Genomic DNA, 17780 nt, shown 5'->3' with positions numbered 1-17780 from the left:
AGCTGCCTTTCATACCTACCAGGAGCTGCTCTGAAACAGAGGCCCTCTCCATACTCTGGTTGGTTCCATCGAACTTTATTTTTTGTGGAAAATGCATGGTCATGTCTGAATACAGGGATTTCCAGAGGACCCCGAAGTGCTTCTGCTAAATCCCATCCCACTCTACCCCTCCAGGGGCAGGGACACCACCCAGAGCCCAGGTTTCCTTCACTGAACTGGTTCAAAGCAGCCCAAAGTAATGACATGTCCCTGTGCAGTGCAGAATAAACCAACAAACCCCATAAATAATAAATAACTTTATTAAAGAATTGCAGTTTCAGATGCTTTTACAGAGCACAGCTTGTGCCTTACATTGGAGAACAGTCTTGGTGTAGCAAAGGGATCTGGGGGGAATATTCACCTCTTCCCAGTGTCATTTCAAACCCAGGATGAGCTTGTTTTATTTCACACAAAAATCCGAGTTATCGGGTGAATTTTCAATTTAACGGCAGCAGCTCCAAGATTCCTGCTCAAATTCCAACACAGAAAACATTGCTGCTGTTTATTATGAGAAGATCATCTCATAAATTAATTGCAGAACCCACGTTGTCTCCAGCGGATGGAAAACGAGCCCTGGGTTGAGCTCTGACTTTAAGGGGTGTCCAAGCCCCCCCGACCCTCACTGCTCATTGAATAGTTCAATTATTGCCATTAATATTGATCACATCAACTTATTGCCACTGGTACTTCTCTAATTCAGGAAGAGACCACAAGCAAACGATTGTCCTTCCCTTTTCAGAAGTGCTGTTGACTGGGTTTGCACATTAATAAACATTAATTAAGTAAAATTAAATAACCTGGGGAAACTGTAGGAAGATTAAATATGATTTAGAGGCTTTTTGGCCAAACAAATATTACTCTTACTAAACCCTATTTTATCATCCAAACAGTACTTTTAAAGGCAACACTATCATGGAGCCTTGAATTTATGTAATGCTTTAATGTTACTAATTTATATTATTTAATTTACAGAAATTCTTTCTGCTACACCACAGGGATAATTCTGCATGGTACAACAGTACAGGGACTCAACACCTGGACTCCCAGGTTTTTCCTGCTCTCAGATATTGCTGGCTCTTCTAAACTCCTATCAAATGTAGATTTAGGGTCATTCTACCCTCAGTAAAACACACAGAACACAGAAAGGAGAGGGGTTCCTCTATCCAGGGCTCTTTGGAACACAAAAAATGGTGAAATCATTCCAGTTAAACTCATTTCTCCCATCTATTTTTCCTATGAGTAACTCCTAGTTGCAGCTGATCTCAGGACACTGTTATTACTACAGGATAATTAATTAAATACTACAGACAATCCTCAAAATGGAAAATGATGGGCTAACTCCACAGGAAACAAAGGATCAGGAAAACAAAGTTGACAGTTCAGGCACAGGAAATGAGGTGCAAGCACAGCTTATTAACATAAAAACTCTGATAAATGTAAAGTATTGTCATATTTCAGTATTCCCCCTCATTTTATGTGACACCAAGGTGAGTGTGGGGGTTCTGTAACAATTTATAATATGATTTTAAAGTAGTGCTTTACAGTGTATTCAAGTTCTTTTAATTAACCTAGAAAATCAGTAATCATTATTTCAGCAACCCAAAATAAAGGAAATTTGCTTTCTGTACAACTCAGAGTGGGAAGGAGGAGCTGCAGTACCAGGCTTAGTAAAGCCTGAGGTTGGTGCAGCTGGAGCACAATAGCTCTGCAAATCCAAGCTGGTTTTACCAGGCCTGGAGATGTTCCATAAAGTGCTTTTAGGCAGAAAGTTGTTGGGTTGGAGTTCACTGAGGAGCTGAGGTCTGAGGACACTGAGAAGCAGGAGGAGCAAAGGCACAAAACACAGAGCAGAGATTGGTCACAAATCCAGGTGTATTTTATGGACACGAGCACTGAGCACCATCATCTGCTCCAGGGAACCTCCATCCCCAGGGAATGGGGACAGTTACTTCCTGGAGCCCTTCAGGGGGACAAGTGTTCCTTTCACACTGAGAGCCTCCAAGGAATCCCTGGGCACTCTGGATCCTGGAGCTCCAAGTGGCTTCTCTCTGGAAAAACAACAACAACAATGGTCACAACCTCCGTGAAAACAGGAGGAATAAAACCTGCAGTTCCCCTTGGAGCATTGCTCCAGAACTGGATTTTCCTTCTGCTGCTGGAATTTCCTTATCCTGCAGAACAGCAGGGAACTGTTTTTACCTTCTGGATCCACCTTCCCTGGGGCTGTAACGGACACTTCTGGGTCTTGAAGCCTCCACAGCTTCTCTGCTTCGGCAAGGCCTGAACTTCATGACCTCCTTCTGCCACTCCTCATCGAAGGTGCCAGCCTCAGCTGGAAAACAGATACATTTATTTGAAATGTTAATAAAGAGAGGAAAAACATTTAATGAGAATTAAGGGCTTTGGATAGTGATTTTAAACTTTGTAGTCCACAGTTCTGCGCACGGCCTGCACTGTTTCTGGGATCTATAAAAGAGAATTTGGATTTGGAGACTTTCAGTTAAAAAGTGCCTTTTAAGATATCTCAAGCTGGAACTTCCAAATCAGAGTGTGAAACGGTGTGAAGCCCATTAGCTGCCTAAAAAGACCTACATTCATCCATGTTGATGAATTCTTGGTTCATCTCCTCATCCCCAGTCCTGGAGTTCCTGGATTTTTTGACGACATGAGCCCGATCCTGGATGTGGTGACCAACAGCTATTTTTTCCAGGCCACTTTCAGAATCCTTCAGTGCTCTTCTTGTTTCTTTAACCTGTTTTTAAAAAAGGTAACTGAGTGTCCTTCCAACTAAAAATGAGACAGAGTTTACAGAATCCCAGGATGGTTTGTGTCGGAAGGATTCAAAGCCCATCCCGTGACACCCCTGCCATGTCAGGGACACCTCCCCCTGCCCCAGGTGCTCCAAACCCCAGTGTCCAACCTGGCCTTGGGCACTGCCAGGGATCCAGGGGCAGCCACAGCTTCCCTGGAAGAATTCCCTTCCCATCTCCCATCCAACCCTGCTCTCTGCAGTGGGAAGTCATTCTCACTTGTCCTGGCACTCCAGGCCCATGCAAAAGGTTAAATCCTCCCTCAACAGTTTTGTATCTTTCCTTTACACAAGTCAGGTCTTCCAGGCTTTTCCAATTCTCTCATTTCCTGTGTTGGCTGCAAACACACCAACCAAACCCAAATAAAGCCTGTTTTCCTTTGGCCGCCAGAGAGGAAGATGTAACAACACCTCAAGTTTTTTAACTGGGTATTAATTACTGGGGCAAAACCCCTCAGTTTAAAAATGCTACAGAGCCAAGTTTCCAACATTCTCCTTGGCAACAGAAAGAGCAACACCTGATGCCAAATTCCCAGCGTGAGGAACAACCAGTTACTGGGCTGTGGTGTTGACTGGCTTGGAAGGCAGGCTGGCCCTTATCAGTGTCCTGGGCTATTCTTAGAAGCCTTGTGATAACGGGTGTGCTGGAGCTGGGACACATTCCCAGCCAATCCTGCCCACGGCCTTTTGGGATCCTGTCTAGGCTTTCATGGGCCAGGTTCACATTCCCACTCCCAGTTCCCAGCAGGATTAGACACAACAGCTGCAAGGGAGCTGCAGCTCAGGGTTATGTAAGTGTCTGGCTGCTTTGAAGGCAGGGGTTACATAAATCAATGTCTCTCCTGGAGTTTAAGTGGACAAGGAAAAGGATTCATTACAGCAAAGAGAAGGGCACTGGAAAATTGCTGCTCTGTGCTGGGTTTTCCCAGCCTTGGATGGGTCTGTAATTTATTTTGGGGTGTACTTAAAGCACAAAATTACAGGGAGGGAATCAGACCTTGAATACAGAGCAGGGTTTGAGAGCCCTGTGTTTTCTTCAATCCCTAAATTTTCTTTGTGCAGTCAGGCTTTGCTCCCAGGGAACAGGGACAGGAGGAGAGGGAATGGCCTCAGGCTGGGCCAGGGCAGGCTCAGGGTGGACACAGCAGGAATTTCCCCGTGGAAAGGGTGAATAAACATTGGCAGGGGCTGCCCAGGGAGGTGTGGGGTGCCCATCCCTGGAGGTGTCCAAGGAATGCCTGGATGTGGCACAAGGTGGGGATCAGGCACAGACTGGACTCAATCCAAGCTCAGTGATGCCAGGATTCTGTAAATTCCAGGAGTAACTGTCTGCAGGAAAAGCAGCTGCAGACACTGCTTTGGTGTGGCTGCACCTGAATCCTGGGCTGGATCCCAGCATCACTCACCCCTCCTGGAGCCGTGCGGGTCTGGGCTGTGGCTTGGAAAACTTTGGGAGGTTCATCCCCCACTTTGGAATAGGTCATCATGGAGGAGGAGCTGAAACTGTGTCCCTCAGGCTGGATGGACAGGTCATCCTACAAAGCAAGGCACTCATTAGTGGAACTTAAAACTTGTGGGTAGGAGTTATTCCTTATTATTTTATTATGGAAAATATCCCTTCACAAAATTAACCCTCCTGGCACCACATAAAACTTCAGTTTTATCTTCAAAGAATAAAGAAAAATTATAAACACAAATACAATCTGGGCAAAAACCCCTTTAATTCTTACTGTCTACTTGAGATTAGTTTCATTTTTCTTGGCATTATTTTCTGAGGCATATTTGAAATAACTGGCACTCTCCAGTGCAATAAATTTCAGAATGATTTTCTAAAGAACTCACAAATTTCCTGTGCATTTCCAGCATGCTGTTTCTCATGTCTGACATCATCCTGTCCATTGCAGAAAATGGATCCATTAACTGTGCATCCCACTAAAAAAAGGGAAACAAAAGATTCCAGTTAAAGCAGTCTCATCTCTCCCAGTCCTGAAGCTGGATTTCACATGCATTTTTAACTCAAAAAGCTTTTCAGACTGCACTTCACACACAGACAAGCCAAAATGCATCTTTTCAAAAGGAAATTGAGGGAGTTGAATTAAGATGGAAATATTGGGAAGATGAAAGTGGAAGATTTGTCACTCAGGTGTCAGACTGGCCACAAAATGAGTTTATTTAACAAAACTGTTCCTTGGATATTCAAATATCCAATTCTTTCACAAATGTGTTCCTAAACCTCACCAGCTTCTGCTCTGAAAGTCCTGTATGAAATTCATTTCCAGAGTTATGCATTTCAGTGTTGCAAAATTAAAGCTGCATTTAAGCTCAAAATCAAGTAAAATTAAAGGACAGAAAATCTTCAAGTTATTTTTTGAGTACAAGAAATTGGAATCCTCTGGGCAAGAGCTATGGATAGATGCTGGATATTTAACAGGCTATTCCAGACCCCCAAGCCACAGCTGGAAACCACTCCAAGCCCATCTCCAGGGAGCAGTGGGTTTGTGCCACCCCCACAAAAGCATTCTCCAGCTGCACTCAAAGTCTGCAGCTTCCCCAGGGATCATCCCATCCATACCCAGAGGTTAGTGCCCCAGGAAGGATTTTTTCCCTGGATTTTCTTATTCCCAAACTGCAAACAGCACCAAAAGCAGGATGCAAGCACAGAGCTCAGCTTCTGCCATGCTTTGGTTACACACAGCTTACACAGGAGCTACTCCAGGGATACTAACCCCTCTCCCAAAACCTGCAAATGGCATGAGGGAGAAGCTGGTGGCCTGCAAAAAAAGGAGCAACATCTGGAATTTTTATCAGGAACAGCAGAAATTACTTTTATATGAAGCAGATTACATGAAACATTTCCCATCTAACAAAATCACTCAGAGGGGCCTTGGTAATTAATGAATTAATCCCTGGGTATGTGGAAATAATATATTTATACTGATGACATGAGAAAATGATAACTGCCACCACATCTAATAAATATTGATAAGAGTGTGTGAAAAGCGCTTCGAGGTTGGCAAACATTTGAACCCCACAAGAACCTCGGTGTTGATTTCACACTTCAGGCCCCACCCTGCAATGCTCCATTCCAGTCAGGCAGCACTGAAAGCTGATTAAAATCAACAAATCATCAAATTATCCCACGGATATTGAGGATTTCTGCCTGGCAGAGATCCTGGGAAGCACAGGGGTGTTTCCAGGAAAGCCAGACTGGAGAGTCAGATAAGGCCTGCAGACACACGGGGTGCCAGAAGGACCCAGCCCTTGGCAGGAACTTTAATGGAAAAGGAAGCAATTCTCCAGTTCTGGAATAGCTTTGGGAACTCTTTGTGTTTCTGGCAGGACAGATTGGGCAGAGCTGTAAATAATAATATGTATTTTTTCTCTCAATATCAAGTCCTCACCAGTAAGAGTTATTAGGCATACAAAGCTTATAAACTCTGTTTTATAACACTAAGAAGCCACTAAAAGCTGTTAAACATTTGCTTGGTACACAGGATAATCAGATAGGCCAAAAAAAACCCCCAATTAACAGCCTCTCTTATTATGTTGTAGCTCATTCCTCCTGCCCTAAAAACTGAACTACAAACCTGCTGGAGAAAGGAAAAGCAGTTTTAAATTTGAATCCTACAGTGGCACTCCTTGAGCTGTCCCAACTAATTTGGTTCCTTTTAAAGCAGTTTTAGGCCTGCTGCAATTTAACTAAAGACATAGAATTACAACACTACTAATCAGTATCAGTAATTTGAATGAAGTGTATTTTGACATGATAGCAAAGCTCCACCTCTTCCTACATAAAAATGTAATTTTAAGGGTTTCAGTCCTTGGTGGAGCAGCAGTTTGAGATGCAAAGCAACCAGTGCTGAGTCTGGTGTGACACCTGACAGCTCTTCAGTGACCAGGAGGAACATCAGGAGATCCTGGGAAGGGTTTGGCAGCTGTGGAATTCTTTAAACACAGAGCTCCTGCACCTGTAACTTTTGCTGCAGCCACAAATAAAGGGTTTGGGCCTCACCTCTGTCCCTCACTGCAGAACAGGGACACAACCCCTGAGCTTTGACAGGTTCTTTCTCTAAAGGAAAAGCTCTGATCTGCTTTAGGCACCACTGATCCAAGGCCTAAGGATCAGCAGAGGAAAGCTGATGCCCTGTTTAGATGCAGTTTCTATATCTGCCAGGAACTGGATGAGCAGGGGAAGGAATGTGCCAGCTCCCCTCTGGAGCTGCAGGTGACAGGCTCTGTTCCAGCTCTGGCCTGGCCACCAGCCCCTGTCACCTGCCTTTTCTTCAACGGCCTCTGAAAATCCCGTGGGAAGCATGAAAGGAGCAGGGAGGCACAGCTGCTGAGTATCTGCAGGAAAGGAACCAGCTCCCAACGTTCATCCTCTATAAATACAGCTCTAGATAAGGGTCAGATATGATGGTCCTGCATGCCCAGAGCTGAAAATACACTTCAATTAAACACAGACCATCAGTTTCACTGGGTAACACACAGAAATATTGAATTCCACACCCCAGTTTCCCTGAGCTTTAATTCTTACAGGTTTGTATCTGAGAGAATGTCCCAAATTCAGAGCACGAAGTGTTTATTCCCAGATGCAAAGCTGAAACAGGGTTAAAATCCATGGATGGATATTCCTGAGGTGGTGAAACCCAGGCTTGTGGAAATCAAACTGAAACAGCTGCACACAAGGGACTGAAATGCACAAATATATGATGGAATTATGGAATGGGCTGGGTTGGAAGGGACCTGGAAAGAACCTGGCCTTGAACACTTTCAGGGATAGTGCAGCCACATCCAGGCACCTTTTAAAACCAAGTTAACGTGAAAAGGAAAAACGTGTGCAGAGAATGTGGGACACTTTTAGTGCCTTTCTCTAACAGAAACATCTAATGTATTACATTTATGAAAGCAAGCACTGGATTAAGTGATCAGTTTGTTCACTAAATGTCTGTTCAGCGATCTGTACAACCCAGCCAGATGTTCAGCAGAGATAAGGAACGTGCCATGAGGAACCCTTCCCGTTCCCGAGTGATGAGCAGCTGAAGCAGGCTCCAGGAGCAGAGGCAGCCCGTTTCCCAGGGAATGCCCGTTTCCCAGGGAATGCCCGTTTCCCAGGGAATGCCCGCTCCCCAGGGTCACTTACCCTGCGGGTGCCCCTCGTGGCCACCTGCGAGTCCTGCTGGGCTCTGCCGCCCGCTCTCCTCTCCGCCGGTCTCTCCCCTCCCTCCGGGAGGCTCAGGAACGGATCCCGCCCAAAAGGGTCGGAGAAGTTCCTCATCATCTGCCTCATGTGCTCATGGTGGGCAGCAAAGGGATCCCTGCACGCCAGAGAGGCACTGCGTTATTCCAGCTGATAGGAAATGGCTCCAGGATAGTTCAGACTCTGATTTTTAATATTCCAGAGGGGTTTTTTTAAGCCAAAATTTTTACTTTAATAGGACCCAACCGGGCGATCTCCCATTCCTAATAAACTCTAGCTTCCTCTTGCACTCCCATCTCTCAGGTTGGCTGTTTGAGATCTATTTTCTCTCAGCTGCCCTCACTGCTCTCCTGCACTCCTGGCTGTCCCTGTTCCTCTTCCTCATCTTCAGAAATATCCATCCTTGGCTGCACCTTTCACTCCAGCCTGTGTTTAATACCTGCCATAACCATAAATTGGCCCATATTTTATTTATCACTATTTCCACCTCCAACACCTGACATTAAAATAATTTCTTTTAAATTTTTCCCCTTCATCTTCCAAAGCTTAGCACAGTCCTACTCACTGAACTCCTCATTTATCTTGCTGGCAGTTCCCATCCTAATTTTCCTTCTCCCTTTTCCTTTTGTCCCACATGCTTAAACATACCCATTATCCTCTAAATTCAGGCCAGTTCCATCTCCTATAGTCACCCACTGCTGCACCTGTGCCTTCCCTCTCCACAAATCCTGTTCCCACATCCCTCTCCTGTGCTTAGGAAAGAGATTCTCACTGGCTTTTTGTTTTCCTCTTATTTTCCCTCTCCTCTGCCAAAAACCTACAGAACTCCATCAGTATTCCCAAAGCTTGGCTTGCAAGGAAAACCTTGCTCAACTTCCCTAATTCTCTAAACTGGACAAGCCCTGATATTCCTAATTAAGGCCAAAAGAAGAGCAAAGCAGGAACTTTTCAGGAGTGCAGGGTATGAGCAGTGCTGCTGCCTGAGGGCCAGGCTGCAAATGAACACTTGCCACACAAATGAACACTTGCCACACAAACGAACACTTGCCACACAAACGAACACTTGCCACACAAACGAACACTTGCCACACAAACGAACACTTGCCACACAAACGAACACTTGCCACACAAACGAACACTTGCCACACAAATGACCCTGCTTCATTTCCTCCTTCCATCTCATCTTCCTCTTTGCCATCCCACTGAAAACACTTTATTACCGTGCACAGTCACTTCCCAGGTATGGTTATTTGGGTTTAATACACCTCATCCTCCTTCCCTCCCTCAATTCTGGCACTCCTCACAGCCCCCAGGACAGCACAGCCTTTCCTGGAATATCTCAGGAGGAAAAGCTCAGGATGCTCCTGACTTTTCCCTGCCCAGTTATCTCCTGCCCAGCTTTGCTGCTCCCCACCCCTTATCTCCAGCCCCGTGAAAAGCAGCTCCCACATCACGTGGCTGCTTTGGTCTTGTGCCAAAGTCACACTTCATGTTTATTTTCTCCCCTTTCAAGTGAAAAAGACAAACATGAGGTTGGATTCATTTTGAAATAAGATTTTTTTTAACACAAAAATATCCCTTTATGGTATACCCAGACTTAAACTCAGCCCAGAAGAGACTTTTGAAGTGTTTTAGTGATGCCATGGAGCAGCCTCTGCTCTGCTCCCAGCCTTGGCTCCAGCCCTGGCTGATAAAGAGCTCACCCAGGCCAGGATGAAGAACAGATGGAAAAAGTGCTGGCGTGAGCCAAGGGCAGGGAATCACACCAGCACCACCTCGGGGTGTGCACAACTCCAGCAGACCCCAAACCCCAGAGAGGTTTGGTTATCACACACAAAGAGCTCCTTGGTACCAGGGACAGGGAAATCAGGCACAAACTGAGGAACGGCAGGCTCAGGAACAGGAGGAAAGGCCCCCAGTTCCCGATTTCAGGGAGTCATTAATAAAAAGAATTCATGCTGTCAAGCCTCAAAAGAAACATCCCAATTTTGGTATGATCTGGAGTAGGGTAAAACCAATGGAAAGGGAACAGAAAATCCACGTGGAAGACAAGGTTTCCAAGGAATTAAACCCTGGTGATTCCAATGAGTGAAACTCAAGCCAGAATTCCAAGAGGAAGAGCTCACCCTGACAAACAGAGATGTACTGAGCGAGGCAGAGTCTCTGCAGGAGACCTGCAGGATTTGAAGCTCCTTGCTCCAAGCACAGATTTTATGGGATGGCAGCAGGTGTAGGACACTCTAATTTAACAATTTTTGACTTAAATATGACCTTTTTTGGGGGGGGAGATACTTTTGATGAGAAGGCTGTGATTTTTGTTGTAGCATAGAAATGATGAGGAGAAAGTGAGGGGTTCACAGGGCTTTGCACACCAAATCTGTGCCCTTCACATACTGAACACTAAATTATTTTTAAAATTAAATTCTGGATGGAGACAAACAATCAATACATTTATTCTTCCAGCACTCTGCAGTAACAGAATTTTGTCTAATATAATTAACCTGACCCTCACCTGACATGAAACATGCAAGTGTAACATTACTGCTTACTTCAGTGCACAAAAAATCAGTCCTAGAACAATAAATCCCTCTTATTGCTTCTGTAAACTGTACTTAGTATTAGATGTGTTTCTTTTTATTAGATATTAGATGGAAATACTTGGTTTTTTTTCCCCACTCAGGAAGTTATGTAAGGCTGCAGGGCAGATTCCCTCTGCAGAGAGCACCTGGCACAACAAACTCCAGAGAATGAAATGCAGAGTGTGCAGTTGGCAGGGCAAACACAGCCCCTGCACCTGGGCAGGGTTTCAGGGATGGAGCCCAGCACCTTTGGGTGAGTGACTGCTGCTTCCCTGGGACAGCTGCTCCCACAGGGGCTCCAGCCCAGGCACTATTTCCAGTTCAGCACCAAACTCTCTCCTTATGAGGCAGCTGGAGCCCATTATGACTCTATTTTGGAGGCTAATCTTATCTGAGGTGATCAGCTCATTTCCTCCACTGTATGCAAAGCAGCCTGACAGGACAGTGCTGAGAAAATGAGTCTCAATTTCCAGCTCATCTTTCACACACACTCCCTGCCTCCACCTCCTGCAATCCTTGTGGCTACAATAACAAGGAACAAATTAATAAATAAGCAAATGTTATTTCAAACACGACATAATTTCTGTTATTACTTCAATTTCATGCAGAGGATTTGCATAGGGAAGTTTTCTGCATAGAACTCATGAGTTGTTACAACAGCAGGAATATTCCTAGAAACCAAGAGTGCTAATCTGTGTGGCACAGCTTTGGGAATTCTCCTGGAATGTGCTGTAGCTCAGCAGGAGATTCTCCTTTAAGCAGCCAGAGCTCCCAGTAACCAGGAGATCCAGACAACAAACCACATCACAGGGCCTGCTGCTCCCTTCCTCACCCACCCCTTATCCTGGCTGCTGATGAAATTCCTGAGATTTTTTTCAAAGATTTAAAATAATTATTGAGGCTCCTCAGCGTGCTCTGATCCCATTTTCATTCACTACAAATCACAGTTTCTGACCAAAGACAGAAATGCGGCCAGAGCAGGTAATTCAGCAGCTCTGGCTGAGGGGAGAAGCATTTGCATCACTCACTACTTATATTTAGATTCCTGTGGCAAAAGAAGATTCCCACAGGGAATAAACTGGGCTCAGACTTGAAAGCACAGACAGGAGCCACCACTCTGCTCATGGCGTGCAAACAGAATCACAGAATGGTTTGGGTTGGAAAGAACCTTACAGATGGTCCTGTTCCACCCCTGCCACGGGCAGGGCCACCTCCCACCGCCCCAGGCTGCTCCAAACCCTCTCCAAGCTCCAGCGATTCCAGGGATGTGGCAGCCACAGCTTCTCCGGACAACCTGTGCCTCACAGGGGATAAAAACCCAAACTGCCAAGGTAAATAAAGCAGCACCGTCCCCTCGGGAAACGAGCACAAGGAGACAATTTGCCATCAGTGCCCTCACACACACATCGGCAAAGTTTGAACTGAAGGACACCCGGTGCTCTGAGCAGTGCTGGCACTGAGAAGAGTTCAGAGACAGCCTGCGGCTAAGGGATTAATTAAACCCGCACATAAATCCGGGTGAGCTGCGCTGCTCAGAACCCGCACTTAGGACACTGAAGAGCAAACACGCTCCACAATCTCCAGCCACGGGGGTGAGGATCTCCTCGGAGTGAAACGCGGATTAAACCCTTCCCTGCCGAGAGGGGAGGCAAACGCAAGTCTCGGCTATTAAACCTCGCTGAGGACGTTTAACCCCGGCCCGGCTTCAGGGGGGCTGGGGCGGTACCGGCGGGACCCACGGGCGGTCCAACAGCCCCGACAGCGGCTCCTGCACCGGCACCGACCCTGTAACCCTCCCTGGCAGCGATACCTGCCCCGGTCCCTTCACTGTGCCCCGATCCCTTTCATCGGCACCGACCCCCGCGGCTGCCTCAGCCAACGGTCGGTCCCACACACCCACCCCGCCCGCCCGTTCACACCCCGCACCGGCCCGTCGGAGCCCACCGCCGCCTCCGCTCGCTCTCGGCCGGTCCCCCTCCGCCTCCCCGCCGTGCCGCACAGCCGCCCGGCCCTCACCTGAAGAAGGGATCGTCCTCGAAGCACCTCCCGAGCCCCCCGAACATGGCGGCGGCCGCTCCGCTCTGCGCGCCCCCGGCCCCGCGCGGCCCCTCCTCACCGCGCCGCTCCGCCCCGCCCGCGCACGTGACCTCCACCGGCCGTTCCCATTGGTCGGCGCTCCGCGAGGGGCGGGGCTTCTCCGCACGCCGCCGTTGCCGTGGCGACCGCGGGGCCGCCGCTCCAGGAGGGCCCCGGGAATCGGGAAAGTTCCGGAAATTCGGGAAATGCGGGAAAGAATCGCGGGAAATGCGGGAATCGTGGGAATCGCGGCCTCGCCGCCCCTCCCCAGCCCCGCTCTGCCTCGGGCTGCGCGCCGCTCCTGGGGAGTGCGAGGCGGGGACAGGCCCGGCCTCAGCGGGGCTGCGGCGCGTCCCGCTCCTCGGCGATTTGAGGAAAAATTCAGTTTTTCCAGTAGATGGCAGTAAAATAAAGCTGCGGCCTCCTGCCAGCGGCTGGAAACTGCGGAACGAGGGAAAGAGCGAGAGGCTGGGGTGAGGTACCCAGAGCAGCTGTTCCAGGGATCCAGCGTGGGGAGGGCGGGATGGACTGGGATGGACTGGGACTGGGACGGACTGGGACTGGGACGGACTGGGATGAGCAGGGACTGGGATGGGCAAGGACTGGCATGGGCAGGGACAGGGACGAGCAGGCCCTGGGATGCTCCAGTGGCTGCACGGGGCTCCAGGGCAAGCAGGGACTGGGATTGGGATGAGCAGGGACTGGGATGGGCAAGGACTGGGACTGGGATGGACTGGGACTGGGATGGACTGGGACTGGGATGGACTGGGACTGGGATGGACTGGGACTGGGATGGACTGGGATGAGCAGGGACTGGGATGGGCAAGGACTGGCATGGGCAGGGACAGGGACGAGCAGGCCCTGGGATGCTCCAGTGGCTGCACGGGGCTCCAGGGCACGTCCCCTTCCCAAGGCTCTCATTGTCCCCTCCCTGCCCTGCTCTGGGTTACAGGTAAAAGGAGTCTTGGTTTTAGCAGAAGCAGATAAAGGGAAACCCCCCAGCAAACCTTTGGAATTGTTGTCAAAGGGAGGTTTCAGTAAAAGCATGGATTTGGGAGATCTCTCCCAGCCTTAATCATAGGATATTTTGAGAAGATGGAGTTCCAGGAGTGGGAGAATTTGCAGAATTTTGTATTTGATACAGGAATTGTGTTAAAGGAAATCCACCTGGCTGGTTTGTGATAAATGAACATTCCAGCCTGGAATGGCTGCCCTAAAACCAACCACAGCATCTCTGTTAATCAGAATATTGACAAGTCATTAATAAATGACCACTGTAAATTATTTCATCACTATGCTAAAATCGCTGCTTGTGGCATTTTTAGTGTGAACAGACTTTACCTTCGGAGCAGTTTTAAATAATTCTAGAATCTTTGAGTAACTGCAGTGCAGAGGAGGAGATTACTAAAATATTTGTAATATTCTGTGTGTGGCTTGAAGCAAAGCTGAGTTCTGTGTGTGAGCAATAAAACCCATCCCAGCTGGCAGGAGATTTGGTGATAAGAAGCCCAGCAGAGGCAGAGCTGCCTCACTGAGCTGGTTTATTTGCTGCTCTCTCATCCTCAGAGGTCACCTGGGCTTGATGCCTTCAGAGGCCACCTGGAACAGAGACTGGGAATGATAAAGGAATAAAGCAGGGATTTATTAAAATACCTCAAAGGATACACCTCAGTTCATTCACCTTTGAGGTCTCCTCTCCCCTTGGGGCCAGATCCCTGCAGCCTGATGGATCCTGATGGATCCTGATGGAACAAGGATCTCCTCTCCTGGCTGCCATGGAAATACTCCAGGCTCCTCTAATCCCACCTGGTTATCCCAGGCATGTTTCCTGTAGGGAATCTGAGGAGGGACAGGACACAGGGAATGAATTCCCACTGCCAGGGGCAGGTTCGGGTGGGATTTTGGGAAGGAATTGTTCCCTGGGAGGATGGGGAGGGGCTGGGATGGATTCCCAGAGCAGCTGTGGCTGCCCCTGGATCCCTGGCAGTGCCCAAGGCCAGGCTGGAGCACCTGGGACAGTGGGAGGTGTCCCTGCCCATCCAGGTGGATCTTGAAGGTCCCTCCCAACCCAAACCATTCCATGATTCTCTGAACTCAGCCCTGTAAAAAGAAATTATTTCTAACTCTGGGACAGGGATGTGGAGCTTTCCCACAGCTGTTCCCAGCACTCCACATCACCCACACTCCCCTGGTTCATTCTGTGCCCACTCTCACTCCCAGGGATGAAATCTCTGCCAGCCAGAGCAGCTCCAGTGCTGGATCCTGGGCAGGAACCCTGGGATGAGGCTGCAGAGGTTGTTCCCTTCCATTTTTCCAGGATTCTGTGCAGGACCTGGGGGATGAGGCTGCAGTGGTTGTTCCCTTCCATTTTTCCAGGATTCTGTGCAGGACCTGGGGGATGAGGCTGCAGTGGTTGTTCCCTTCCATTTTTCCAGGATTCTGTGCAGGACCTGGGGGATGAGGCTGCAGAGGTTGTTCCTTTCCATTTTTCCAGGATTCTGTGCAGGACCTGGGGGATGAGGCTGCAGAGGCTGCTCCTTTTGCAGCGGTTGGAAGGAGCTCATTATGGGATGCTGGGTGCCAGGGATGCAGGGCTGTGTTTGCACAGGGATCTCTTTAATTGCTCAGCCCTTCTCCAGCTCTGGGGCTGCTGCAGCTGCAGTTCCTTTGTGCAGATTAAAGAGTTCTGTAAGGAACTCCTCGTGCTGCAGCTCTGTCAGGCTGGAGGGCATCTCCAATGAGATTAATGATGTCTGCCTTAATGGAAGAAAACTTTGCATAAATGAGATTATGGTTTCTGCTGAAACCTGCCAACTCTTATTCATTTGCAGTAAATATTATCTTTAATTAAAAGTTTTAAGGTATCTTGTTCCTGAGCTAATGAGATCTACAGTGATTTCCCTTAGGAATTAATTTACCTTCTTAATTCTTATTCATTTTGGTGAAAGGACTATTTAAATCTGCTCCAGACTTCAGAGCTTTCTTGAGCACATTCAGCCAGAACAAAAGGTCATTTTGCCATATTGATGTTTGTTGATATTTGTAATTCCCTTGTTCTCTCTCCATTCCAAAGATCCCTGTTTAGGTTCCTGCCCCAAACATTTCCTTCCAACCCCCAAGTTCCTCTTCACTCCTCATGCTGAGAGGTTTTCTTCCCAGCAATTTGGGTTTGTGTTTTCTGTTCCCTCCAGAGTAAAAATCAGTTCTGGTGATGCCCAAAAAGACTCTGATTGTGATCAACTTTTTATATAAAATACACTAAAATCTGTGGGAAACACTTGGTGCAACTGCTGAAAAGCACAGGAATATTTCTGCCTTTCTGGGAAATCATCCACTCTAATTCCTCTAATAATCCAAAGGATTATTTTGAAGCAGCTTTAACACTTGGAGGTAAAAATTGCATTCCTGCACGTGTTTGAATGGGAAAAGTGCCAGACTGGGCTGGGAGAAGTGGAGCCAGAGCCCTTCCCGAGGCTGGACACAACTCTGCTGGCCAGACTGAAATTCATTAATTATTAGAACTAAATGACAAGATTCCCTTCTTTAAAACAGAAATACAGGTGGAAATGAAACAGCAAATTCCAAAGGAAATACCTGGTTTGTACACACAAAGAAGAAAAAAGAGGAAAGAAAGAATGAATGCTCCTTAGCTCACTATCAGCAGATTTTTCTGTTGAAATCCAATCTGAATCCTGTGAGTCTCCTCTGAAGATGCTGCATCTGACAAGGTTTAAAAGTTGGGTAATTAATTACCCTAACGAGGGAAATGGAGCAATCAGAGCCAAGTGTTGACCAGAGGTGGTTTTGTTCTGATGAAATATAAAATACCTGTTCAGGACTATGCTGTCAGCCTTACCTGGGTAAATTGAACCCTATTTTATATAAGATGCAAGCAAGGGAAAGACAATTCCTCCTTTCTATAGGAAAAAAAAAAAAAAAACCAAACCAAAACTAAATTTCTTTTACTATTATTCCATTTTTTTCCATTTCCCACCCAACAGAAAACCTGCCCATGTCCTCTCTTTGTGTATAATTAGGAAATATCCCTAAAACCTGCCCTTGTGTGTCTGCAGCTGATAAAAGGAGTCACTTAGAGGCTGCAGGAGGAACTCCTGCCTGCAGGAACTCCTAACCCTGAACTTGCAGCACCAAAAAAGGGGAAGAAACACATTTTGGGTCCTGGGCTGGGCTATAAATAGAGCTGTCACCAGCTCGTGCAGGCTGCTGATGACCTTCCTTTTATAGCTCACTGTAGCCCAGCTCCCTCCACCCACACAAATTAGAGATTGTCAATTAAGGCTGAGCTAATAAACACTGCTGGCAGGGCAGCAGATCCCTCTGGGAGCAGGAGGGACCCTCGGGCTGTGCCACGGATGTCCCGAGACTTCAGTGCCCATAAAGTCTCAGCAAAGTGGGGAAATGGCATTTTGGGTGTGGAGTCACCATCCCTGGATGTGTTCAAAAAAAGACTGGATGTGGCACTTGGTGCCATGACCTAGCTGAGGTGTTAGAACATGGGTTGGACTCGATGATCTTAAAGGTCCCTTCCAACCTAGAAATTCTGTGATTCTGTTCTTTGAGGAAGCTGGGAGCTGGTACCAACAGCAAGGTAAGACACCAGGCTGAGCACAAAGCAGCAATACCTGCAGGGATTGCAGGCTGGTGAGCTGGGATGGCTCCCTGCTGTCCTCTTTAGGATCTCCTGGGACTGGCAGCAGGTGAAGGCACTTTCAGCCCCTGTTTAAAGCCCGTGCCCAGTTCAGGCCATGCTGTGTTTGTTCCAAAGGGCTCTCCTGCCTCAGGCTGCTTGTGGCTGCAGCTAAAAATTCCTGCTGCTACCTCAGCAGATCCCATTAATCCCATGTTCCAATTAGTCCTGGACAAACTGAGTGTATAAGTTATCACAACATCGAGTTCCCAGCTCAGGTTCTGGCTGATTTCACAGGGAGGGCAAGGATAAATTGTCAGTTCCAATCAGCCAGGACAGGTGTCACTGCTCACTTGAGAAAACACCCAGCTTTTATTACACAATTACTTCTTAATTACATTTCTTGCAGCTCCGAACTTCCAAACATTT

General features: G+C 47.6%; 1 protein-coding gene across 7 annotated transcripts; it reads right to left on the bottom strand.

Moving 5' to 3' along the window:
- Positions 1–281: 281 nt before the first annotated feature.
- Positions 282–12799, bottom strand: MLF1 (myeloid leukemia factor 1). Of its 7 annotated transcripts, none has more exons than XM_041467634.1 (8): positions 12644–12799; positions 7992–8166; positions 5575–5640; positions 4691–4780; positions 4255–4383; positions 2632–2791; positions 2239–2371; positions 282–2087 (listed from the first exon to the last, which is right to left on the bottom strand). In XM_041467634.1, the coding sequence occupies exons 1-8, from the start codon at positions 12688–12690 to the stop codon at positions 1985–1987; spliced, it is 903 nt and encodes a 300-aa protein (XP_041323568.1). In that variant the 5' UTR covers positions 12691–12799; the 3' UTR covers positions 282–1984. The 7 variants fall into 7 exon arrangements, with proteins under 7 accessions (XP_041323568.1, XP_041323570.1, XP_041323573.1 ...); XM_041467636.1 differs by having other exon boundaries at positions 5575–5619; positions 12644–12798; XM_041467639.1 differs by having other exon boundaries at positions 12554–12691.
- Between the last annotated feature and the right edge of the window lie 4981 nt (positions 12800–17780).

The sequence above is a fragment of the Pyrgilauda ruficollis genome, unplaced genomic scaffold, assembly GCF_017590135.1.
Source record: "Pyrgilauda ruficollis isolate IOZ18807 unplaced genomic scaffold, ASM1759013v1 scaffold21, whole genome shotgun sequence".
NCBI lineage: Eukaryota > Metazoa > Chordata > Aves > Passeriformes > Passeridae > Pyrgilauda > Pyrgilauda ruficollis.
The sequence above is the reverse complement of the archived record's forward strand: the minus strand, read 5'-3'. Positions and strand labels throughout refer to the sequence as shown.